The 27,991-nt window shown below is 35.7% G+C and overlaps 1 protein-coding gene across 12 annotated transcripts; it reads right to left on the bottom strand.

Annotated features, from left to right (window-relative positions):
• Positions 1-21: 21 nt before the first annotated feature.
• On the bottom strand, positions 22-27,618 carry LOC133324658 (tropomyosin-2). 12 transcript variants are annotated; one of them, XM_061533498.1, is made up of 10 exons: positions 27,460-27,618; positions 24,006-24,158; positions 23,752-23,877; positions 13,264-13,397; positions 12,898-13,015; positions 8,168-8,238; positions 7,778-7,853; positions 6,672-6,734; positions 5,114-5,183; positions 22-109 (listed from the first exon to the last, which is right to left on the bottom strand). In XM_061533498.1, exons 2-10 carry the CDS (start codon positions 24,117-24,119, stop codon positions 33-35), a joined length of 849 nt encoding a protein of 282 aa, XP_061389482.1. In that variant the 5' UTR covers positions 24,120-24,158; positions 27,460-27,618; the 3' UTR covers positions 22-32. The 12 variants fall into 12 exon arrangements, with proteins under 12 accessions (XP_061389482.1, XP_061389477.1, XP_061389478.1 ...); XM_061533496.1 differs by lacking the exons at positions 22-109; positions 6,672-6,734 and adding exons at positions 295-626; positions 7,348-7,410; XM_061533495.1 differs by lacking the exons at positions 22-109; positions 6,672-6,734; positions 8,168-8,238; positions 12,898-13,015 and adding exons at positions 295-626; positions 7,348-7,410; positions 8,866-8,936; positions 11,945-12,062 and having other exon boundaries at positions 27,460-27,617.
• Between the last annotated feature and the right edge of the window lie 373 nt (positions 27,619-27,991).

The following is a 27,991-nucleotide window of genomic DNA, read 5'->3' as shown; positions in this document are numbered from 1 at the left end:
CAGACATTGCGTACGGAACGATGTATGATTGGTTAGTAGTTGTTTAATTCGGCATATTCTAGTTCCTGGGCGATTGTTTTGTACTTCTCTTTGCTCTTGCTAACTTCCTCTGGAATGAAAGGCAATCGGAGGGTAAATGAAAAACGCCAACCACATTTCTCTTGATATGCAAAATTGTATAATATTTTTTATTATATATTCTGGTAGTATATATAAATATGTATGTGTAAATAAATAAATAAAAACAGGATTTAATATATTTTCGATATACACAATGTGTATATACTTGGATGATATAATGGTATTGGTGATTTTATTACATTTTAATTTACATATATAGTGTAAACAAAATAAATCGTTTGAGTTGAAACAACAAAATCCAAAAGTGCAAATAAAAATAAATAAATAATTAAATACGGGGTGGGTGTTGCTTTTCAATACACTCTAAAAACTACGACTCAAAACTGCACTGCCATTACAAAACAGGACACACGATACGTTGGTATTTCAGAGCGCATAGACATCTTAAGATTTCCGAAATTATTCCTTGAGGATGAGTTCGACGAAGGCGGTGTCGAGATCGTCTCCAATGTCCTTGTATCTTTCTTTTTCCAAAACAAGGTCGTCTATGTGTGAGAATTAAAAAAGAAACAAAATAAATCATAAGTAAACCGAACGCAAAAAGAAACAGAAACAACAAACAAAATATTCCTCACGAAACGTCCACGAAATTCTCACTTATTGCAGACACACAAGCACAAAAAACGTTTAGTTCGACATACAAATTACCTCCTGCGGTTTATTAGCAGTTTGGCGGCAGCGGCAGCAGCAGTAATGTCGGCAGTTATGGCGCTTTGTTCTCAATTCAAACACTTGCTTCAAGCCGTGTCCAAACGGAGAAGGTTGGTTATTTTTTAGGATAATAATAAAAAAAATATAATTCATATTCGGCTAATTGGTCATGCGTTAGAGCTTAGAAAAAGAATTTGGCAGTATTGATTTAGCGGTTGTGGTAGGCGAACAAAATATTTAGTTTAATTTAAGACGCAGGAGCTTCGGCGGGTGGTGCCTCCGCGGGTGCTGCTGGTGCCTCAGCTGGAGCAGGCTCGGCAGCTGGTGCTGCTGCTTCAGGGGCTGGTGCGGCGGCTTCAGCTGGTGGAGCTGGGGCAGCGCCCTCAGCGGGAGCTGCGCCTTCAGCTGGTGGAGCTGGGGCAGCACCTTCGGCTGGTGGAGCTGGCGCAACACCCTCAGCTGGTGGAGCTGGGGCGGCGCCTTCAGCTGGTGGAGCTGGGGCTGCTCCATCAGCAGGTGGGGCTGGTGCAGCACCCTCAGCTGGAGGGGCAGCACCTTCAGCAGGTGGAGCAGCACCTTCAGCAGGAGCTGCGGGTTCTGATCCAGGTGGTGGTGGTTCATAATTCTTAACAAATGGTACTTCAGCACCTTCTGGAGGTAGATCAATAGCATACTCAAATGGTGGTGGAGGTGGTGGTGGTGGAGTGGGTTCCTTGGGCGCTGGTTCAGGTGCAGCTTCGCCGGGTGCAGCTTCACCAGCGCCTTCTCCCTTAGGCGATCCTCCGGCGGCGGCACCTTCGGCGGCAGCAGCAGCAGCAGCCTCGGCTTCCGCCGCTGCGGCTGCTGCAGCTTCTGCCTCAGCTTTAGCTGCTTCCGCAGCGGCGATTTCTTCTGGAGTAGGTGTGGGCAATTTCGGTGTGGGTGGCTTGGGATTGCGTGGTGTGTAGAACGGTTCCAAGCCGGGAATCAAGTCCATGAACGCCTCGTCTAAACTGTCACCAATCAAACAGTAACGTTCCTTTTCAACAATATATTCGTCTTTTGTGTTTTAGTTGGAGAATGAGGTGTCGAATTGAAATGGATAGATTTGATGAAGAAGAACAGGAGCAAAAAGCAAAATAAAAAGTGTAGTAAAGAAATAAAAATCCAATACTAGATAAATTTGTGCATGGAGATAGTAAGAAGAATAGCTTAGGAATCTATCTAAAGTATATAGACATAGATCCACATGTACGGGAAATAGAAGTGGGCGATAAGAGGGTGTAGGAATATTGGTGTAACACGTAAATGGGTGTACGCGAAGAACACATACGTAGGAGGAATGATTAGGCTTGACAGCTGTTACGGACACATATGTGTTTATGTGGCAGTAAAGATGTTTGGTACAGTCAGTTAGAACACACAAGGAAACCCTTAAGTTGCAGTCATAATCAGGAGGCACACGTGCTATCTTATTTTTGTTTTGTTCTCAAATCCAATTTTATTGTGTTCTCTCTAGAATTTACAGTTTCTTCTTTGAAGACGCTTAGGCAGGTGGAACATCGGCTGGTGGTGCTGCAGCTTCAGCAGGAGGAGCAGCAGCTTCAGCAGGAGGAGCGGCACCTTCAGCTGGAGGAGCGGCACCTTCAGCTGGAGGAGCAGCAGCTTCAGCAATAGGAGCGGCACCTTCAGCAGGTGGCGCAGCACCCTCAGTAGGTGGCGCAGCAACCTCAGTCGGTGGTGCGGCACCTTCTGGGGCTGGTGCAGCACCTTCTCCTTCCGCAGCAGGCTGTGGTGGTGGTTCCTGGCCGGGTTCGTAATTCTTCACATATGGCACCTCAGCACCTTCTGGTGGCAAATCAATGGCATATTCAAATGGTGGTGGTGGAGGTGGTGTTTTTTCTTTAACAGGCTCTGGTGGTGCAGCTTCCGTAGCGGCACCATCGCCCGCTGTAGCACCTTCCGTAGCACCTCCCTCAGCTGCAGCGGCTGCAGCAGCATCTGCCGCCGCTGCTGCTTCGGATTCGGCTGCTGCCGCAGCTTCTGCAGCAGCTTTAGCCGCCTCGGCTGCGGCAATTTCTTCTGGTGTTGGTGTTGGTAACTTTGGCGTAGGAGGCTTGGGATGGCGATCATTATAACAGGGTGGCATACCCATCAAATCAACAAATGTTTGGTCCAGCGAATCACCGATGATTGCATAATGTTCCTTTTCGTAAATTATCTCATCTATTGTCCGGACACGGAGCATGATGTTAAATTGCCACAATGTAATGCATTTACAAAGAGGAATGGTTTTGGTGTTGGTGGTAACAATTTATTTTATTCGGGGATTGGATCGCGTATAATTTTGTTCAAAATTTGGTTTTGTTAGCGTTAGTTAGCGTAATTTTGGAGGCGTAGCGGAGGTAAAAAAAGAAGGCACAGATATATTGTTTTAAACAAAAAAAGAAAATAAAATTGCAATTAATTGAAAAGGAAAAGAATTTTTTGTTTCGAAGCAAAAAGAAAAAAAGAGTTAAATAAATGCAATCTTATAAACTGGTAATAGACGGTGTGTTATGACAATCGATCGTTTTGGGTACACAGGCAAAATTATTTTTATTTTTTATTCAATAACAGCTCAACAGTTAGATGTGTTTCTCAATACATGGACGAAGGATAAGTCAGTCGGTCGGTCAGCCAATGAAAGTTCTGCCACCGGCGGTTCGAGGGGCGTTTGAGTCTTCTCTCGCGTAAAAACAAATGTTCTTTGTGCAAATTGCAGCGGTTTTGGTTTTTAATATTTTATTTTGTAATAGTAGTTATATAATATAAATAATTAAAAAAGAAACGGTAAATAATAGAAATATACTATATATTGTCTTTTTTTGTTTGTTTTTGTCGCAAAATAATTATTTTCATTCTTCATGGGCATGTACATTTTAAAACGAAATACATTTATATAAGAAGAAAATAAATACACAATAATTTATCAATTTAAACAAATATTTGTTGCGTGTAGTTCTCGTTTGAAAAGAATAGAATATAATGCTTAAAAAAAGCTTGTCGTAGAATTATAATATTTTGCTCTTTTAGAAAAAATTTTGATTTCTTTACTTGAAAAACTTATGATCGAATAAAACGGTAAGGGTGAAAAGTTTTTACAACATTAACATTATTAATACAGAAGAAAATACACACAATTCCTTGGTAGAAATGCAATTTTGTAAAAATTAAAAAAAAAAATCGCTTTTCTTTATTTTCGAAATAAAAAGAAAAGATTTACCGACATTTTTACTGGCAATAAAGGTATAGAAAGGAAGAGACAGAGAGAGATTGTGTGCTTGAAAAGTGGCGTTGCTTTGTAAATTAGTTAGGGTGGATAGATAGGTGGTATATGGAATGTTTCCTTAATTTCTTTTTTCTTGTCTTTTACCTTTTCTTAAACTATAGTTAAATGAAGGGAATGATGTTGGTTGGTTGGTTTTGTTTTTTGTTGTTGTGGAAGCATTAACGTCATAGAAGTTAAATACAAAGGAGGAAAACTAAGTCGCTTGAGTTTTTCTTAGTATGTATGGAATAGTAATAATAATTATAAGAATAAGAAACACGGTCTTCAGTAGTTAATGGACTATTTTTCTCTTCGTTAAAAATTACGCTGCTCGTTATCTTAATAAGGGGCAGGTCTATGTATGGGGACGTATGCACGATTCTTGTTTTTTGTTTTTTATTCCCCCTCCGCTTTGTTTGTGGATTCTCATTTGTTGGATGTGTCTGCAAACAAGCCTTGTTGTATCAAATGAGTCCTTAGGCTAAGTAGTATGGTAGTGTTTTTGCTGTTTTTATAATAATAATTTTGTTGCAGTTGTTGGGTTTTACATATTTTGAATATCATGCAGGGTGGCCTCCATTTCTTCCTGAAGCAGTTTGTTCTTGGCCCGTTCGTTCATCAAGTCATCTTAAGGCATTTAATAGTTTCATTTTTGATTGTCACATAGGCGTATGGTGGAAGTAGGGGTTAGCATTTGTAAAATGGCGGCACAACAATGAACAACACAGGAATGGCGGATTGTTGGTTTCGTTTCGATTTTTTAGTAAACAAATATCAAAAAAACATTTTGTTTTGGCAGGCAGGCAAAATAAAAGATTAAGCGTGTAAGTAACATAAAAATAAAAAAATCAAATTAAAAAAATATATTAAATAAATAATAAACAAAAAAACACAAGGAGAATTGTGGTTAATATTTCATCTAAACTTAAACGTACATAGTCTTCTTTATTTTTTAAAGAGTTCATATTTTCTAGCTCCTATTCAATATTTGAATTTGAAAAATATCAAATCAAGTCAAAAATTAGCACTTACCTTCGAGCCTGTCGACTTCCTTTTGCAATTTTTGAACGGAACGTTCGGCAAATTCAGCGCGAGCTTCAGCCTACACAAAGTAAAAATATGTATATTAGTTTCAGTTCTGTTAGGAAGAGGTAAAAGTGATTTAAAACAAAGACAACGAGTTTTTGATTTGCAATTACTTGAAATTCATTATTTATTTTCTAATTAACACACTGTTGTTCGGTGTTTACGTGTTGTCTTTGTTTTCATGCCATTTTGATATAAAAAATAACATAAGCTTCCCAAAAATTAAGTAGAGAGATTTATACACTACCAAAACCAGCGCTAACAAAACATTTTTGTAGTCTTAATGAAGGAGTTTTAACTAAACTATTTTTTTTTTTTTTAATTAGCAATAAGGGTGGGGTGTTGTTCTTTCATCACTGAGGGAGGGTAAATTGGTTGGTTGGTTTCATGGCGTAAATGTTAATAGTGTTAGAAATTATAACAAAATAAAAACGACAACAAATTAGAAAAAATAATCATAATCAGGCAAAAGTAATAATTTTAATACTGTTCAACTTTAATTTCTATTGATCAGACGACCACCAAGTTAATACAGTTCTTAATGCAAATACCTATCAATTTTAACAATTAGAATAATACTACAGTCATCGCAAACAAGTTAATAGACATAATACGTCGTCTTGTCATTGGTTTTTCTCAGCTGCACGTTGCACATCTTCGAATTCATCTTTTGATTATCTTGTCGATTTAGACTGTGACTGTTCATTAGTTTTACTACTGCATCTAACTACTTTGCACCAAGCTCAGCAGAAATCGCACAAAAACGTACACTTACAGCCTGCAATTGGTTTTTGAGATTATTGATTTCCCTTTCGATAATACTTTGAGTTTCACGGGCCTAAACGAAAAACATGAGCATTTAAGAAAGTTTTCATTTTGGCTTTTATCATCATTTGGTTTATAATTTATGACTTTATGTTAGAAATGATTTGCAATAAATGCACAAAAGGTTGTTTTCAATTTTATTTTGCCAAAAAGTGTACGTTTGGCCCAAAAAGAAAATATGACTCATTCCTCAATCCACAGGACAAGGAATATGCAGCAAAAATGGGTCAACTTTTGTAAATACTCATGTTTGGTTATCACGACATATTCTTTTTATGGTTTTAGGGTCCGTGTGTCAATTAAAAAAAGAAAATATCGCATAGATTTGTTTTACACAATCGGCACAACAAACCAATGAAAATGTTTCCAGTTGTTGTTGTTTATATGTACATTTTGAACTATTAAAATTGAGAATAACAATTTGTGCAGTTTCATATTTTCTTTCTTTAGTTGTGTGTGTATCTATTTAAAGCGAGGGCACAACAAGGCGCGGGCACAACTGACTTAACCAACTTTGCCAATTATGACCACTAAAAAAGTAATTTCTATATCTAATGCGATATTTCAAATTAGAGTTTGTTAATAGAGTGAGTGTGTTTAGTATTGATAGTGTAAGTTCTTCCACATAGTTACTCCATCACCATTCAAATTGAAAACACTGGCTTCAATGTTGTAATACCTCTTTTAGCTGATGATCCAAAAGTCTGAGCTGTGACTCTAAAGTTTCTTCTTTGTGTGTAGCCTTTGGTTGGTGATGGTTGGCATCATTGCAGTTCGGTTTTCAAACAATTCGATTTACATTGGATTTTAGTGGCAGGTGGGGGAGGCATATTACCATACATTCAATTTGGAAGGGGTTAATAAGTTTGCATGCAATGTAAATTGGTTTTAGTGTTTCAAGCGTTTTTATTTTGTCATATTTGAATAATAAAAACAAAATAAAATTCATCAATAAAAAAGCAGCCAAAAACATGAAAAAGACAAAAAACAGAAACAAAGGAAATTAAAAAAAAAAACAAAAACAAAAATAATTTAAAAAAATAAAATAAAGTTAGATTGAAGGCATCTCTCTTAAATTAACCAACAACAATAAAACACACACAGTTGATGCTAGAACATTTAAACCAAACCCCTAGACTTTGAGACCAACTCCCTTTACATAGGCAGAGTCATAGTCGGCGTCTTTCGGTGCAGAATTCATTTCAAAAATTGATCGATCGAGCTTTTGTTTCTGGGAAGTCTTGTTATTTTTTGTGTTTTGCTTTCGTGTAGCGAATCATATTTTCTTGCGAGAAGAAAATACTCTTCGCTTCGCTACAAAAGCGTGTGTAAATTTTAGTGATTTCATTATATACCTCCTTGAGACGGGTGTTCAAGGTCTTGATTTGGTTCTTGTATTCTTCCTCGCGTTGGTTAGCCTATTTATTGTTGTTGTAGTTTTACGGGCATATGTACGGCATGGAGGGTGTTGGTGGTTTTTATGTCATTGTGGTGTTCGAGTTAATAACGCCAGCATCATTACATTGGACAATGATAATGCATTTGTTGTTATATGTATGTATTTTTTATATATGGGGGAATTTTTGTAATATAATACATAGGGTGTAGTGTTGTAGTAATGGTGAAATAGATATGGAATTTTGTTGGTTTTATAAGAGAAATAACAAAAATAATTATTGAGAATGAATTTTTGAAGATAAATTTCATTATTATGTTGCTCTTGATGTCACGAGAACATCCAAGGCAAATAAATAAAACTCTATAAACATATATACAAAAACTAACCTTTTCTTCAGAAACTTCAAGGGATTTCAAGTTGTTACCAACGACGCGGAGTTCTTCTTCAAGTTCAACAATTTTGCTGTGAGAATTCAAATAAAAGGAAATCATCGTTTAGAATATATTTATCAAAAATAAAATTATAAAATCAACGGAAGATAAATTATTTCAATTCAGACGACGTTGTTGCAAACTTGCACCGACCAACAATGCAACTTTGAGATGAGACAAATTGCGACATCGGTCAGTCAAATAATATTGCAAGTTTTGCATCAAAGCGCTCCAAATATTAAATGAATTGTCTTCCTTTTTTATTTATCCTTAAAACAATAAACACAACAAAAGCATTTATGTTAGTTAGATATACAGACAGACAACTGTAAAGCGATTACAAACCTTTCGGCTAGTTCAACCTTTTCCTCAGAACGTTCCAAGTCTTGTTCCATGAGAACTAGTTTTCTGGCCACCTTTTTTGTTTGTTATGGTTAGGCATACACATAGAAACAATAAACGAGCGAGCGATCGATCGAGCATTCATTCACATACGATCCACAAGTTGGCGTGTAACGTGTTTTTTTTTAGTTAGCGTTTTGTTTGGCAGGATGTTATAGCATTAGAGTATTATAGCAGCATTTTGAACAACAAAATTCATTTGGGAAATGAGAAAGAGGAAAATATATTAATAACAGGGATTTCCACATTTTGTGGTAATAACATCAGTTTCTTTGGTAAAAAATGTGAATGTGATTGATTGAATTCGATCCAAAGTAACGGCAAACATTATCAAGCAAATGATAAGTGTGTGACGAGAGTCTAACGCTAATAACAAACATGCTTTCACTTCTTTACAAATTATTCACATTTTTTACAAAAGCAAACACTGTTAACAATAATCAAATTGAAACTAGCTAGCTAATTCTTTGAATTGTACAAAATTGATTGCCTGCACTTTTGGAGGTTAGGTTTTGCTTCTTTTTTTGTGTTAAGGAAACATTTGATAACAATAACAGTAAACATTTGTAACAGGTTTTAAGGATAATATTAAAAAAAACATAAACAACTCGATATAACATTCGGCTCTTCGAAAAACATACTTTTCTCCTTGTTCGGCACGTTCTTCAGCACGCTCCAAATCAGCTTCAACCATGGCCAATTTACGGGCAACCTTTGTGTGGTGTATTTAAAAAAGGCGGCGAATTATTTTGAATACAGCCATTTTTCGTTGGAAAGGGGAAAGATTAAAACAAAAACATACATTTATGAGTTTACAATAGACTTCGATGGGAGGGTGTTGTTTCTTTTCACACAAAACACATAGTAGAGTTAATAAAGCCGGCTGGCTGCTGGCGGGCGGCGATCGTAGAGCAGTATGCACTGCGGCACTGCTTACTGTTTAGCACACTTGTCATCAACATTGTTTGTTGGTTCTTTGACATGGATTTGTTAATAGGCATTAGTAACTGCGTTGGTCGTTTGTATCGCTTTTGCTCTGCGCATCATAGTAACAATAGTAATACTATATACAACGAACAACAAGGGAAACTAAGGTAGAGAAAACTTGTGCCTTTTAAAGGGTATTGAGTTTTACTAACAATTATGGCAATTTGTCTACGAAAGAATGGAGCAATATTTTCTCCTTTTATCAACATAGAGTCCTCTAAGGAACATTGGGATGTGAAACAATTTAAAACATCTTCTTAATATTCTTCTTATGATTTAGTAATGGTTTTATTTATGTAAATGTCAACGAAGAATTCCTCACTTTTAAGTAACAGCAGAAATAGCTCATGTAAAAGTATAACGTCAGCTGGTTGGCTGGCTGGCTGGCACACCTAGTAATAGAATCGCCGCCATAATTTACATTTGTTACGTATAAAAAATCTGTTTGTCTATATCAAAGCTAACGGCTAGATCTAAACAATATTAATAATTCAAAGACGAGTTAAATTTGTATTGTTGGAAATAAGCTAACAATTTAAATGGGAATTAGGTCATTATATATATATATATATTTGTATCTATTGAAAAGACGAACCGTTAAATATCGAAACACGGAAAATGTAGCCTAAGAAAACAATGGTAGTTAAATCGATTATGGCAATAAATTCTCTCAAATGAATCATATTTTTTGAAATGTCTACGTGAATCAATAAATATATATAAATGTTATGTATATTGGTGTTACCAAATTTCACCCTTGTTAAAATATTCAATGAGTAACCATCGCGTATATTGTCATTGGAACAAAATCTATATTTATATGCATAGCTTTTTTAGTGTTGATGAACACATTAAATCCAGCATTTTACGCTTCGCCTCATTTTGATATGTTTTATGACGCTAAACCAAGACATAAAACCACACTACATATAATCAAGTATGAATCATAATTTATAATCAAAGGAATTGACTAAAAAATACATAACTTGCATAACATTTACTTGTAAAGTGTTTCTTATCTTTGTTTGTCGAAACTAGACTACAAAAATGATTCATTTAACATGTAAGGTAGGATTTGATGTATAATGGGATACCATGTACGGTATGATTTAGGTAGAACTAATGGTGCTTATATTTTTGAAAGAGAAATTTCCATTATTTTCTATTTAGATTTTTTGATCACAACTTTTAATGCAATTTAAACTTCAAATTAATATTCAAAACTATGAGGAGAAGTACAGGTAGTAGCATTTTAATTTTATTTTAGATCAGGAAAGTAAACCTACTATGCCATGAACTTTTATATTAAAGAAGTCCAACATGTCGATTCTATATTTTGATTAAATAAATGTATTTCACCAAAATATATTTTTGAAATAGTTTGGAAAACACGCATATTTGACCAATTTGAATTCAAAAAAAAAAAAAATATGGAGGATGTATTTAGGTTATCTAAACACCTGTATATTTCTAAAGAAAAAACAACAATTACTATTATATAGAATCATCCCTAACAACAAATAAAACCATTACTTTTGTATATCCACAAGAATACCATATTTCACTCCCAATGCTCTCCAAGACTGCTAAATATGCTCCATTACAACTAAAATAACAATTCTTACTGCAATTTTTGCTTTTCGTATTTATTAACTTTTTTACAATTTTATTGTTTTATGTTTATTATAAAAAAATTAAATTATATGAATAAGCAAAAAAAAATATATGCTCAATAATATAATAATAATATAGTTTCATATTAAGAAATGACAAAAAAAGAAAATTGAATTTAATTAGACTTTTTACCACAAAATAAATACAATAATAGGACAGTTAACAAAAACTAGAATATGTTTTTTCTCTTCTCTTAGAAAAAAGTACATAAGCAAACTGTAGAAAGTATTTAAACGTAAATTTGAATTCTCTAATTATTGCCATAATTGTTTTATATAGTTCTTCATATACATTGCACTGCACCGTACACTTAACGAAGAGACGACACTGTCCTCCGAGGTAGGTGCAGCAGATGCAATAAATTTACATATTTTTATTTTTTTTTTTACAATAAGAAGTAACTATGTTACAAAATTTCAATTTACAACTCGCTAATTTGTTTAGTTTACAACAGTATTTTTGTTTTTCATATAAATATATATGTATAGGACGCTATATATACATATACAGTTTAATCTTAGATTGTTAAGCAGCACAAGTTTTCATATACAATTATAATAATATATCATCCAATTAGTTTTTTGTTTTCAGATCTAGAACAACCAACTCCTCTTCCAACTGCTTCCAAATAGTGTTACTTTCTTTTTCTCTTTCTTTGACTCATAGGGCGGGCAAGCATTCTTTATGTGCAATAAAGAACTTTTGATCAATTTACAAGAGCTGATTAGTCTCTAGGAAATCTACAGAGCTGTGGTCACAGACAAACCAATCATGCGTGGTGTTCGTTCTTTTCGCCGCAGCTCGGTCGGTCTCTAGGTGCAGCAATTTATTAAATCGTGTAAATACAAGTTTTGTTGATATTTCTAGACATTACATATATATAACAAAAGACAATCAAGTTTGTGGCAATGGATCGGGGGTTGGTTGTTTCGTATCTGATGTTTCATCATTGGGGATACAATTAGTAGTGGTTATAATATTGTTATTGGTAGTAGTGGTAGAAGATGAACAACTAGCATCGGCAATAAGTAAACTATTGAAATGGGTTTTGATTTGCACCTCATCGTATTTCTTGTCAGCCTCCTCAGCAAGGAAACGTGCTTCCTTCAATTGATTCTCAAGAGCGTCCATGCGTTCTTCATCGGCAAGGGCGCGGTTCTCAAGGATCTTACGAGCACTGCTCGGTGGTTCGTTTAAGCGTTGCAGATAGAAGACATCCAAGATTATAAAGTGAAGTATATTGCAATCAGATTCCGTTTATCCGCACGATCGTTTATTCATCGACCACATTTGCAACACACAGAGAGGATAGGTGGTGGTGCAGTCGACATAACAACAAAGTGCCGAAGAATCACATGTGAAGGTATTACGAAATACACAAGACACACAGAGACATAATAACACGTATGGATACAAACGATGTTGGTTTTGTTATAATTTTTATGTTGCCGTATAATCCATGTTGTTGGAGTTGTCGTTGTTTACGTTGTATATAAGCCATAAATTGTTGTTGATGATAATGTTGTTGTTGTTAAGAAGAAATAAGAAAAATAAATTAACTTAAACAGTTAAGAAGTAAAGCATTTTCAAAGCCACAATCCAAAATTCCAATAAAATCAGAATTTACTAATTTTTCTGCAAACGAATTAGTGTCTTTGAAAATGATTTACAATTCGCCATACAATTTGTGTGTGTGTACACAGACATTCATTCTTACAAATCTAGGACTACAATTTAAATAATTAATATATACATTGCAATACAATTACTACTACTTAATACTAATCTTATTATTAATGAGTATCAACCATATTGGAGCAGATATGGTTGTATAGTTTACCTTTCAGAGAGAGCATTGTATTCATATAAACCGCACAACGACGTTTTCTAACCTCGCAAACCAAATTAAATTAAAATATGAAATATGTACGACGAAATTCTGAACCTAATAACCCTAGTACCCTACTAATCAGATGTATCGTATTGAAGAAGTTTAGTTGTGTTTTCTGTACCTCTTCGTATTTCTTATCCGCTTCTTCAGCAATTAACTTAGCTTGTGCTAATTGGGCTTCCAAAACAGCTACTCTGTCGTCTTCCATGTTTGTACGATTTTCAAGGGCCTTTCGTATCCTAATATTTTTAAACAATAGATTTTTATTGTTGAAATGAATATATTCTCATAAGGAGAAATCAAAAATAAGAAAATAAACCCTTCACCACGTAGCTATAAACTATATCGAATTTTCAAAATTGGATATAGAATTACATATAAATAAATATAGGTATATATAGGAATAATGATACAAAATAATAATAATAAACAATAACAAATTCAAAAAGATCCCAATACAGTTCGCATTGGAATGAAGAATACTAACCGTTCACTTTCATCGGCAGCTTGGGAAGCTTCAGAGAGCTTAGCTGTGGCAGAACCCAAACGTTCTTCGGAACGTTCCAAATCTTCTTCGAGCAATTGAATGCGACGGTTCAAAGCGGCAACTTCAGATTCGGCCTGGAAATTAATGTTTTCAAGGGAAATTTTATATAAGATACAACTACAGATATTATAGAAATGTACGATACAATACAATACGATAGAATAACTTAAATAGCCTAATCAGATATAAAACTCAAAGATATGCTCCAAAAATTCGCTCATTACAATATATATTTTTTTTCTAAATTTCCTAGGAAGCCCAATGTGAATCTACTACATCATCGATTCCCTACACCCACACTCTATGAATACAATGCTCATCTATGTATCAGAGACAATCCGGTATAGTAGGTGGTATAGGCCAGCTTCTTATCAAATTGTTCCTCTTCCATAATGCTGCTGTAAAGAGAAATATGAACGAAAACCACGCTTTCCTATATTATCTAAAGTATGCAAACATTCCTCGCCTAACGCTGGTGATAGCCACCCGATAATGGGTGGGAATGACATCATGACATCAACATTGTTAACTGGTGGTTATTTCATTTGTGGTTTGAGTCTTTTTGAAATCGCCAAATTTCGTGAATCATGTCAGTTTTGTCCTGTTTTTAAGTTATTTTCACCGAAAGCATTTCTTCTCGCCAGCTTATAAAATTCTCTGTTCTCTTACTGTGGGGGCTTTTGGAGTGGTAGTGAAACATTACGTCATCGTTATAACTAGAATGTACGTATGTTTGTGGCTTTTGTAGATAACTACAAACAGTCGTACGAACATACATACATGTATATTAACGAATTCATTTGAAAATAAAAAAAAAACAACAGCCCAACAACCTACCATTGACAATAAAAAAGGGAGTGAAGTGGTGTAGTAGTTCGTCGTCCACTACTTCACACACTCTCACAAAAACGTTGCCATGGGGTATTTTTTGGGACTTTGATGTTGTGTCTTGAATCGCCAGCCAGTCAGCTCATCGTCGCCACCACCGCCACCCTGACACAACAATGAAATGCAAACAAGCCAACCAAAAAGTGAATAAATACTTTATTTGGTGTTTTATCTATACAGATTCGATGATGAACGACGTCATGTCGTCATGTGTATTCTCAATAAACGTTTTTTGTTGCTGTAGTAGTTGTTGTTTCATTTCTATATTTATGTTTATTATTCACTTTGACAAAAGTGATTACGGAAATTTTGATTGTTCTCGCCAAAAGAAAGAACCGTCAAATATTACCTTCTGGAGAAAACAACAGCAGTGCGTTGTGTTATCAATCGGGCAGCAAAAACAAAAAAATGCTCGTAGAGGTGTTAAGTTGTCTCTCGCACTCTCCACTCTCCCACCATCATATTGGTTTCTGTAGTATTGTAAAGGCAATACATTTCTGGAAACTTTGCAAAACTCTATTGATTAAAAGTCAAAGCAAAAGACGAATGAACGTTTTATGGTCATGGTGACAATTGCAAGCAAATGCCAACCAAGTAAGATAATATTTGAATAAAAAAGACTGTAGAAACGCCTATCGAAATGTTTTAATCATCTTTGTCGTCACTCTCGCTCTTCCTCTCTCACACCATTTTCACATACCAAATAGACACATGCATATTCATTCGTGCCTCAATTTGGGGTAACATTGAAATTTGTGCCAACAATCATTAAACAAACAACAACAACGAGATACTACTAGTACTGGCGACCATGAATCTTAAACCATAAACAACGGTTAGTCGGAAACAACATAACAAAAAAGGAGGGGGCTACACTCTCCACCACCGACATCAATTAAAATATACCTAAACGAGATCTGAAAACCAAATAAGGAAGAAATCTACCAATAAATAACGACGATTAAAATGAAATAATCATCCATGTCGCAATCGCCAGATATTCCCCACAATCGAATCGAAATTGGTGCCACTCTCATTCTGAGTAGGAATCACCCTGTTTCACAGGTACAATATGAAGTTCTCACAAAACAACAAGCAAGAGCAACACAACAATAATGCTTGGTATGTCACTTCTACTCTCTTGAGTAGTTTATGTTCACACGGGTTGGTGGTTCAATACAGCGGTCCCTTTCACACACTCGCCCTAAGATAAGCAAAATATTAGTTAACAAAAGCCACTAATGACGAACGAGCGGACAGACAGACTTTTGAGCCTGAATAATGTTTTGCATTTACATATTATTTTCCCGTGAATTTTTGGAGCATTCTTCATTTTATTTGGATTTTATATTTTCTTCTTTTTTTAATATTCGATTTCTCTCAACTTACTTCTTCACGTCTAACCACTTCTAGTTGTAAACGCTTATGGTATTCCTCACATTCATCTTTGTATTTTTCCATTTCTTCTTTGGTCTGACGCATTTTCTTCTTGAGCACATCCAATAAAGTGCCTTGTGGAATGCTGGTCGTCATTTTTGTTTCTTTTTTTTTTCTTTTACTTTAAACTTAAAACTTTGTACAATTTATAACTTTTTTTGTGTGTATTATTTATGAAAAGCACCTTGATTTTTTCTCAAATTTTGTGTTTTTTTATTTTAGCTAAAAAATTACGTTAATAGTTAAAGTTAGACTGAGACAACGATTGAGAATATATATATGTATATTTTTTTATTCAATGCAAACGTTAGGTTAAAAACGACCACCGGTTTTTTCTTTCTCTTCTTCTTCTTCTACTACTTTTTTTCTTTTCAAAAGATCTGGCTGTGGTGTGTATAACTTATATTTTGTAAAATATTTCGCTGTTTTCACCGTTTTCTTGGCGTTTGTTTAACGCTTCAGTTTCAATTTCGTTAAATATTAACAATATTCTTGCTCGAATAATTAAAAAAAAACTTTTATTTTAATGCTCTTATGCCCACAAAAAACACTGTAACCACACAAAACGAAGCTTACGTCTCGACTTTTTCGCAGCGAATGAGCTCATATGAATTTTGTGAGTGGTGACAAACGATTACGTTGACAAAACCAATGATATCGTCGGCTTTTGTGAAGAGGTTTGAGAGTTGAGAAACAAAAAGAGAGCCGGGACAGTAAACATATGAGAAGTATGGCTAATAACACATGAAAAGCCTCGCCTAGATTTGTAGAAAAAACTCAATAGGTGAAAACGAGACAGCTGTATTGCGTATAGAGCTATAAAACCTGTTAATGCCGCAACAAAATAAGAATTTTTTGTATTATTTGGGCGGAAAATAATCCAATTGTTAATTCTCTCATCAAAAGGATACTCTAATGATTAGAGTCTAATCTGAATGACGTTTCTATGAATGTTGGCAGTAGGCAAAGAAAATTCTGATAAGACAACATTCTCTTTTATTGAAGTTCCAATAAAAGAGGCCACTCCAAAATGAAGAGTACTCAAAAACCATACACTGAAAAAAAATCAACCGCTTGTGAAGATGACTCCCTTTAAACATAACGAACTTGTAAATGTAATAAGAACTTCTACGGATTTGCGCAACAATGACAATCTAATATATTGGGGTTTGAAGGTGTAATGCCATGAACCCTAAACTTTACAAAGATAATTCCCTCGCAGGGTAAGTCTCTAATTCTGTTTATTGATAGTGTCTGGTATTTTTCTGTTTTGGCGATGTGCAAGACAAGTTATTTAAACTCTATGTATATGTATGTTGTCTATATAAGTGTGTAAGCTTTAACCGGCCTTACTAATGACGATCGTTAACGGCAAATAAATCATTGGCTTTACTTAAAATGATTATAATTCATAATTTTTCCATATTTGGATGTTTTTTCTAATTTCATGTTTTGAAAATGTACACATAAGCGGCGATTACGGCGATTACACTTGAGTGGCAATGAAAAGAAAAAGTGAACTCCTCGTATGTAGTGTTTTGGAACTAAAACATAAACACACAGATAGACAAATATGTACTCATATGTACGTTTTATTGGTGCGCACGAATCAGTAAATTGCACCTATATATGGGAAATATGGGTAAACGTCATTAGGAAGGTCGTTGACAACACTAACAGTGTGGCGACGTTTTTTCTTTCTTTTTGTTTTTCAATAATTGATTGGATGGATGTGTCATTGTCGAAAATCGACCATAAAAAGCCATATCCATATTAATCCATGTTTTTGAAAATAAAGTAATTCAATCTAGAATATGGCAAAAGTAAAATTCTAAATTGCAATGCAAAACGACACAAAGCCCACAAAAAATGTGAACATAAGTTATTAATTAAAGGCGAATACAATCATTTGCCATTTGAGGAAATATTATTAGAATTGCGTAATTCGGACAATTATATTACACACAAATGGGGGACGACGAAATCGAAAATAATTAAAGACACATTTCTATGTGGTAAGCATTCGTATTTGATCTTATATAGAACAGGGTAGACGCAAATTAGCTGGTGCATCGATGCTTGCTCGAGAAGGTCGTCGAAAAGCTTGCGGTCGGACGATCTGGCTGGCCGTGTCGGCAAGTGGGGTAACAACACTACGATATTTTGGCGTTCTCTTCAATGATGTGAAATGGCTTAAAGGTATTCGTATAATCATAACATAAAGTGGGTCATTGTACAAATAATAGATGTAAAAAAAAACGAGTTCAAAGACAAAAGTCGGTTCAAAAAGCAGTCGGTCCGCTAGAAATTCATATTCACAGACAAAAACAATGAGCTAGCCATGCTAACTAAAAGTGAGAAGGTACAAAGAGAAATTTGTCTTTATTTAGCGTACACACACATACGGCTGTGCTTGCTGGGCCCCATTAAAAGATAGATACGTTCGTTCGGTTGTTTGTTCATTCGGTATTGTAGAGCAATGAAATTAAATTTGCTATACCGGCAAATCATCCATCCACGCACACACACACAGAGACACGCTGTGTAGAAAAACTCTGAAAAATATTTGGCTATTTTGCTTGTACTCTTTTTTCGCGCTGCATATTAGCAAGAAATTCGTATATGGAGTAAACAGAAGGAAATTCTTTTAAACACTACGTAATCACTTGCTAAATATACAGCGTATTCACTGCGGGGAGGGGGAAGTGTTGAGAGTGTTCAGTACGAATAGAATATATTCACCGTAAATTCATTCCAATTAATTAGGACGTACATTTAGATTAATTTGACCGGCATAGCCTTGATTTTCGCTCTACAACGAAATGGAATGGGAGCGGTGGAGAGAGCGACAATTGTTTTTCTAAGTCCCAGAATGTTGAATGTTTGCATACTTTAGTTCTATTTAGATATATAGCACGGTTCTGAAAAATGAATAATATGAATGAATAATGTTCACTAGCTAGTATTGTTGTTTTGTATAATTAGACAATCGAGGCGATTTGCAACATCCTCAATGGAACAAATCGGCCTTCAATGTCAGATCGGATATTTATCATCCGCATTCTACAATAACAATACTGCAGACGAATTTGGTGTATTGATTAATTACCCGTTTCAATTGTGTATTCATGATGTTATGCAATTCATTGCGAATTATGTTAAATTTCATCATGGTATCGGAGCTGAAAATGGAACGACCAAAGGCAAGACCCGGGTAGTCGGCACAACGATTTTTATTTCGTCTAGCTTCCCGTTCAGCCACAATTTCAGCTGCCTCACTTGTACATCTCAGATTTGCCCATTCCGCCGACTGGACATCATCATCGTCGATGGCAATGCCCTCGTCGGTGGCTGCCGATGCCAAGTCACTGTTGGATGCTGCATTTGTTATGTCGGTGCTAGAGTCTAGGCAAGCTGAGGCACGTTTCGACTTATCTTTTTTGGATTTCTTCGACTTTTTCTCCTTGGTGGTGGTATCGCCAGACGATTTTTCTCCTTTATCACGTTTCGACTTGGATTTCTTTTCTCTGAGTGGCTGTATTGCGGAAGAAGAACCTGAGGTAGATGTCTGCATCACACCTTCGTCCAACATACTACTATCGTCAGTGGGCGTTGGGCTGTTACTGCCCATTGATGTTGTGACTGATTCAGTCAAAGGCAAATTAAGTGATGCTTTGATACGCTGGGCCATTTCGGGATCATCTTCTGGGTCATCGGGATAGCTGACCAGGCTGTCATCGTACGTCGGGTCAATATCTAGGTTGGAGGACGAAGTAGTTTGTTGTTGTTCTTGTTGTGATGCATTGTCGTCGTTCTTGTACAGAGCAGCTAAAATCTCTTGGACATTGGGCGGAACAACCGGTCTTCTAGTACCAGAAAACCTGGGATGATGTTGGTGACCTCTTCTCTTAAGCGAACTGGGCGTCAACGATGACGACGTTGTTGTGGACATGCTGCTGTTACTGATTGTGGAGCGAGCATCGTCCTCACTTGGCGTTGTAATTGTCGCTGTGGCTGAGTTGGCGGAGGAGGAGGACATCATCATGTCACTCCAGCTCCAATCGCAATCACTGAAGGCACCTTCCGAATTCTCCTCGGATGAGTCTGTTTCCAATAGGTACTCTCGATTAATGGAACTGTACCAAGCCTTCAATGCGGCATTCTCCTCCTCTTCATTACAGTAATAAAGAAGTTTGTCCAACAAATCCAACTGCTCCTCTATGGAACACCAACGCGACGATATTATGGATTCTTGATCGTTTGCAAAATTCCTCTGCACCTTCTTCTGATTGGTCTGATTGCCGTTAGCTTTGTGTTGGTGGCTGCTATGCTTCGATATTTTATTACTATTTAGATTGTTGCTGTGAATTATTAATAAATTTATCCGAATTAGTTAGGCCCCAAGAATTAAATAATTAATTTTTGGTGATTTGGAAAGGAAAATGACGCGTGAGACCTTTGTTTCTTTGGGATTACAATGCCGGCGTTTTGAAAATCGTCGGCGTCGCGAAATTGAAAGACAAAAGAAACTGATAACACAGAATCAAAACAAAACTGATTAGACTGTGGGGTCCTCTAGGTCGATAAGTGGCCGATGAGATGACAGCTGTTATGATGATATCTTACCGTTGCTGACCACTGGTTAACAGATGGCGGTGGGCGCGTTTAACTTGCTGCTGTTGCAGATGCGTTTGTGCCGATTTGTTTTCAATATCTTTTGTGTTTTTATTTTTCTGCCTTAATTTTTGATTTGCTGGTGCCGATGATGACAGCTGATTCCTGTGTTGAGCGGAATGGCAAGAGGCAAAATAAATATTCATATTTATTTGTCGTACTCTCTCAAGAGTTATCATTGTTAGCTTACCGTGGCTGCAGTTGTTGCTTATCGCAACCGCCACTGGTCAACAGATGGCGGTGAGCGCGTTTAATTTGCTGCTGTAACTTTGAGCGCTTGCGATGGTGGTGCTGTTGTAGTTGCGGTTGAGCGGTGTATCCGGATTTCTTGAGATCTTTGGTCGTTGTGGGGTAATGATGCGTGTTCTCTTGCTGTTTAAGGCGAGCGTCGCTGTGCTGTGTTTTATTGTGCAATCGACTGTTCTTTGCTGTTTCCGACACAGATGTTCCGATAGTCTTAATGTCGACGAGCTGTTTTCTTTTGAGATTGGTGGTTGTGTTGTTGCTGTTTTTGTTTTTAGTTACATTTGCAATTGTCTTTGGTACGTATTTTGATTTCCCGTAAGAAACTATTTGCCATTTATTGCTTGAATTTGTTTCACTCAGCACTTTTTCCACCATATTAAATTAAGTTTGGACACAGTATGTGCAGATTTGGGCTGTTTATTCGATGTGGCTAACTACTTTTGCATTAACGTTTTTATAGAAATCAAAACATTTTTTTTAAGAAATTCCTTCGTCGTAGAGAATTTGCTCTAGTTTCTAGTTGGGGAATGCAGCACAGCAATGTCAAGTTAGCTTTTGGCAATTATTCAATGATATTTTTAAATCTGGCGGCGATGAGGTTGATCACCATATTCACTAAGCAGTAAGACACCGGCGCGTTGTTATAGGTTTATTGATTTCAATGATAAGAGACAATTGCGAAGGGGAGGGGTGTGGATGGCTTGTAGCACATTCTATTGTATGTGGCGCGTAATGATATGGAAATTTATAAATAAACTATACGGTCATAATTTCCAACGCGTTTCTTAATAATAAAATGAGTCAGAATTAATAAAAAAACAACGAATAATATCAAAATGGTATGTCCATCTGCCTTTCCGAACCGTACACACACAGCCACTCTATGTACTTCAAATTAAAGACGTTATTTTCTTTGAAGGAAAATGTTTGCCTAATTCGACTTCAAGTGACAGAGTTTGGCGTTTAATGAATGAATTAAAAACTTGTTATTGTATTTTTTTGGAAAAAATAAAAGCAAGTTTTAAAATTTTTGTTTTGTTTTATGTGATCCGGCGGCGTTTTCCCTTAGGTGATCAATAGCGAGAAGGATTTTTTCTTATGACCGCGTACAATAGCTCTGCTTTTGGTTATAACATTTTGCACACTCTTCAATTCACTTCACTTTCCTTTTGTTGCGTGTTCTGGTATATTTCATTTAATAATTGTTGTAGTTAATTGTAGTATTGATATTGGTGGTACGCTTGGCTGATTTGGTTGCCCTATTGTAACATAGTAACGTAATAGTATATATTGTATGTGTTAAGTGTAGTACGCTTTCCGGCTTTCAGCAAGAGATTTCACAGCTCATCATTGTTATCAGCAATGACTGAGTTGTAAATTACGTCAGTACCCCAGCGATCCACAGACTATCGGTGAAATCCAATGCGATTTTATTCAAATGCTATTTCAGTGTGTAGTAACCTTTCATCGAAGAAACTTTTGATGAAGGGATTCTGTTTGACTGGTGGTGTGTTGAAGTTAAGTAGCTTCAGATCTCTGCCCGTTAGGTTGATAGTCCCGTATGTGCTGCGCTGCTGTCTTGTGGTATGATGCGGTTTATGATTTTCTATATTTGCAGCCAGCAATGTGCTCCCCCAAACAAAATCTAAACGTCTAAGCAGTAAAACGTTGCCGTATTCTTGTGCGAGGCAAGAGCATGTCCGCTTCACACTCATACACAGCGCCCGTATGAGCGTATGTGTGCTTCGAAAGAGCGAAATAGAGAGGAGAGGCCAGCAATTTCCCCCACAAGTACGCTCTAATTAACGATCTATGACCATAATACAACCCACACAAACCCCCCAAAGACACCAACACTGTCATGGGCATACGCTCTCAAAGCCGTATGCTCTTTTTTATGTTCGGATACTCTCATTGTGTTTGGGGTGTTGACCACCATTGCGATCATCATGGTCGGTGGCAGGCAGCAAAAGTTTCAGGAAAATGGAATTTTTCGCATGTGTATATGCGTGTGTGTTTGGACGCAAATAAATATACATACACATGATTATTACTCATAACACGTAATATTTATTTCTGGAGTAACGATGCTTTTATTTATCATATATACACACATATATGTATGTATCTCTTCGACCTAAGGCACGTACATGTGAAAGTGTTAGAGGATGATGATCAAATCTATTTTACAAAAATGACATTCCTTCACCTGGCCTTCAGGTTATTTTTTCCTTTCTAAAGTGTTTGTTTGTCTGTCTGTTTTTAGAAAACATTGAAGGCCAAATGGATAGTTTTCTCTCCGAAATGTGTACATAATCTTTTTTGACATAAATTATTGGTGGGATGACCTACAGTTCACATTTCCCTGATCTGTTCTCAGTTATTTGATATTCAATATAGCAATTTAATCAAAAGTATATTTTTTTCGTCTGCTTCTAAGTAATACATATGCGCACATTACACATACATATTCTCTTGTGTGTTTAACACATACATTCTTACACTCGTCAAGAGAAAAATTACAAATTGTCTCTGCTCTTTAGGAATATCTGGTCAAAATCTTCTTCTACATAAACAGTGTGCATGTGAGTTCATTTTTTTAAAAATAGCTTCATTTAAATTTCGACGCAGTTGGCAACACTAACCGTTGGCAAATATACAATTGTTGCCAATGTGTTGAATAATTGCATAATTCAGCGAACACAAATAAATATGAAACGGAAATGAACGAAAGTATTGCCCTGCTATCACTTAACGAAGCGATGCATATCTTTGAGTTTTATATCTATGTAAATATTTATATATATATATATATACTATAAAGGTAAATATTCTATATATGAACTTAAGAACTAATATAAGGGTGTGGTTGATGTTCGTCGTCATACAAAAATTCCAAATAACTATTTGTTTAAAATATCGCGAGAAACGATAAAAAAAAAACAAATTTTATATGGATTTTGTGGGACGTAACCATCAATCGCACACACTTCTGGAAGTTCATACGAGTCGATCCATGGAGGCTGTTGTGGTGTAAATGATTAAATCGCATTGCTGCCTCTTGGGGTGTTCATACAACATAACAGAAAGTGCCACCGATCTGCTACGTTGTTCGAACCACCGTATGAACTTCTTCGTATGCCAATCAATTGATATTCAAATAAAAACAAACAGTTGACTTACATTTTGCAAAGCTTTGTTCTTTTCTTCCAATTTGCCGGTGACCAAAGTCAAGGCTTCTTGTGTCTGATCCAATTCGTTTTCAACAGTTTGGATCTTCTTTTGCAATTGGCGAGCTTCTTCTTCGGCCTGTTAGGGAAAACAATAAAACAAATAAATTTTAAAGTACAATTTTAATTTAAGAAAACACTTTTTGAAAAGTGTCCAAGCACTAATTTGTAAAATTTCATATGATCCAATTAATTGTAATAACCTACCTTTTCGGCGCGGGTGTTAGCATCGCGGGCTTGTTGTTCGCAAGTAGCAGCACGTTCCAAGGCAGCATCCTTGTCGATTTTCATTCCTTGCATCTTCTTCTTGATGGCATCCATGGCTGCGGTTTTTTGTGTTTACGATTACTCGAGAAGAAACTGGAGTTTAAGAAAAATAAACCACATTAGACATTACAGCGCAAACCGGGGGTTATTTCTTGAAAGTTGTTAGTGCAAAAGTTTGAATTCCCAAATATTGTCTGTGTTTTAGATTTTGTAACTAGCAACAATTAGTTAGTTTAGTTTTAAGAAATTTCGATAGGAAATAGTCCATGTGCAGGATAAAAAGATGACGATAAATTATAATTTGGGGATAAAGTCAAATTTTATTGTTACAGAATAGGTGTACTTTTTTAACCATCTCCTTTTGTAAGTTAACAGGATTGGTTTAAATCACTTAAAAGTAAAAGCCACGTTTGTTTGAAATAACGGCAACATTTTGGGCTTTTATAGATTGTGATTTACAGAAATTGAACACAGATCGAGAAAGGCATTGTATAAAATCATGTTCTTAGATCAGGGAATATTTTTCTCTCAGTATATACACTGAATAAATGTGTTGTTATAAATTAAAAAAAATACCATATGTATGTAAATATTTGGTGTGTTTTTTTTTTTGGAAATATGTTCTGGTTTGCTGGTGTTGAGTCGTTGTAAAAAATAAGACAAAAATGTGAATCAAACCATTGGAATTTTTATTTATTTGTTGTTGTTTTTTTTTCATATGTTTTTTGTTGTCGCTGTTTTCGTAAATAATTCGATTTCATGCCAATAAGTTGTGTGAACAAGAAAGTGTTGAGTCGTCTTGTTTTTTTTTGCATTTCAAGGGCTTTCACATGAACCACACAGACTTATTACTCACTTCTATAAAATATTATCGCTGCGTCCCCCTACAATCAATTCGGAGAAGAAGAAGAAGAAAAAATAAAAATGTTTTTATTTTCATCGTTTCAAGAACTCGGTTGAATTAAATCGAATAAAAGACCAGATTTAGATCGGGACAGGGCGAAACGGGGAGAGGAAATAATTGTATGGAATTGTAACGGTGATATTTGAAACACAAACAGGCGAATTGACACAGAAACAACAATAATAACAACCACAACAACAACAAAACACATTACTCTGTCAAACAACGAATAATTATCAAGGTACACACACGACTCCCAATGTTTTGGAGGGCATTCGTCTTTCAATCATTTCAGATTCCAATCACACACACACCGAGAATAAATATCGGCGAAATGTGAAATGTGGGCATTTCGAAATTTGTCTTAATAGGTCGATGTGTTTGTTCGGCGGTCTGCCGTTTTTCATATGGAATACAAGTGAGAGAATGTGGAGATGATCAAAGTAATACCTACAATACTATTCTGGTGTGCATGCCTTTTGGGAAGATGTTAAACATGTTTCTAAGCTTATTCCGTCTAAAATCATACTTATTTTAGAGATATTAACCAGTCTAAGTGACGAGTCGTTATTGGTCGGAAATCAGATGTAATAATTATATGTAATGATATTTGAATTTAGAAATATTGTACATCGTCATATTGTTTTTTTAAAGGTGCTCAATGAGATATAACGATGCAGAATGACTGAACATAATCGGAAAATTCTATTTATTTTCGAAAATATTTGCCATACGATTAGGCGGAGACGGAGGTTTCCAAAATGCTTGAAATAATTTAAGCATTTCCGACAACATTATTTTTGAGGTTCTTTTTTCACCGAATTATTATCTCCTGGACTCTTTAAATTTCGACAAAAACCTAAACATATTTTCTTATCAAAGAATTTTTTAAGCAATATATTGGGATGTGTTTTTAGTCCATTATGGGGCATCATATGACATATGTTTTATAAGGTAATTAGACCATATTTCTTAAAAAAAGGAACTAGGGCAGACTATTTGAAATAAAATAGAGCTTCTTCTGCTTTGAAATACAAACGTACGCCTGATACATTGTTGGTCAATGAAGAAAAATAACAAGAACAAGCCTGTGTATCAAATGTGCTCCAGTTTCGAATAATACAAATAAAAATATCTTCCCTCACACACACACACACATATGTAGATCATGTTTGGATGTGCGCATAATGATTATTGGAAAAATAAATATTTTTAGATTTTTTTTAATATTTTGTCTATAGGTAATCATATACATATTTGAATGATACATATACCCACGCATACACATACATGTATAACCGTGAATATGTATGCATACATTTCGGGCCTCAAAAGCTTTTTGTTTTCGATCTCAGTGCTTTGGCGTTCGTGAAGAAGCACACCTTACCAATGAACATTTTGGGGGAGGGCAGTCTACTGTTAACAGTGGCTAAAAATAGAATTCACCAAGGCATTTTTCCCAAGAGATCTGTATCAAAATTCACCGACACTTCCCGAAAGCTTTTTTGGGTACAGCATATTCACATATACAGCCAAAGATGAAACTACACATACAAAGAGTATTATTTTTAAATCGTAAATATTTTCAAATTGCGTAATTCGTTAGAATTTCAAATTCAATATGTATGAAACATGAAAAAATGCCTGCAATTCTTATGCATTACAATGGAATATTTTGAACTACACTAAAAAAGGGATGTTCCTTTTATCAACTTTGTAATAGAATGGGGTTTCAACGGTTATCTGTATCTGTTAAATTAGCTATCGCCTCAGTGTGCGGTTCTTCTTTTGAATGGCAAAAAACTATTTTGTTAATATCTTGTTTTTCTTTTCTCGTTTTTCTTGAAATTGTAAACTTTTTTCAACCCCACAAAACTGTGGTTTCTGCACAACAAACAATCATCAAATCATTCGAATTTGGATCGAATTTTAGTATCAACAATAAGAAGCGTTTGTTGGTTCGTTTGGTTTGTACGGCATCGAGATGTAGTTTAACCTCGCCGAATCTAGTTTAAGTTCTTTAACAGCGAAATACCACCAGTGAGTCACATCACATCATACAGACGAGTTACCTGTTCTATTATTGAGTTCAGTATTTGCTAAGTAGTCCAATCGATAATTTATTTCCAATTGTCTACTTATTGTTTTTGAAAATTGCGTTTCGTACTCAAACAAAAAAAAATCACTTAACAACACTGCACAGGCAGAAGGCCGTTAACAACATTTTCTCTTCTTTTTTTCCTGGGAAAGTTAACACTCAGTTTGAAATGAAGGTTGCCACACTGTCTTCCCTTCACACACACAGACACCAATTGAACACAATGCAAACGTTGTCCTTTAACGGTCAATTCAAACTACGTTTACTGTTTCGTTATTTAAATGCTGGTTGGTTGGTGGATTGTTAAATGGTCGTAAAGCAAAAACTTAGGACATTTTTTTTTTCTTTTGAATTTTTTTTTAATGAAATTTCGTCAATATTTCTTTACTTACAATATAAAATACTAAATATCGGAGTTATCCGCGACTTGAACGGATTGTGATGTTCAACTAAAATTTGTGTGCAAACCGTTGAATCAACTGGCTGCGATCTCGACAGATTGACTCGGTTGGACTCGAATGCATATATGCGTGTGTGTGAGGGTATTGGTGACGGTATGCTGGTATGGGTGAGCGTGTGATCGTGTGTGTGTGTTTGCCAAGTTTATTTGTTGTGTGGCAGAAGAAGAACAACAAAATATGATTTTTGTTGGACGTTTTTGTTTTCGAAACTACGTGCGCATGTGTTGCTTTGTGTGTTGTATGTGCTCCGCTAAGCAATTTATTTTGTAAAAACATTTAATCGTCATTGTGCTTTGTTGCTTGCTACACACGTTCTATGTACGTACAACACAACACAGCACATCACTCCACATACATATGTACATACCAACATACACACTTATATATTAAGGCCAAGTGGCCCAAAAAGTTTCAAACAATAGCGGCGTGCAATTGTTAAATCAATAATTCAACACTGGCTGTG

The sequence above is a fragment of the Musca vetustissima genome, unplaced genomic scaffold (genome assembly GCF_032173495.1).
Source record: "Musca vetustissima isolate MV318-11 ecotype Yass unplaced genomic scaffold, APGP_CSIRO_Mvet_v1 utg19228, whole genome shotgun sequence".
NCBI classification, from domain to species: Eukaryota; Metazoa; Arthropoda; class Insecta; order Diptera; family Muscidae; genus Musca; species Musca vetustissima.
The sequence above is the reverse complement of the archived record's forward strand: the minus strand, read 5'-3'. Positions and strand labels throughout refer to the sequence as shown.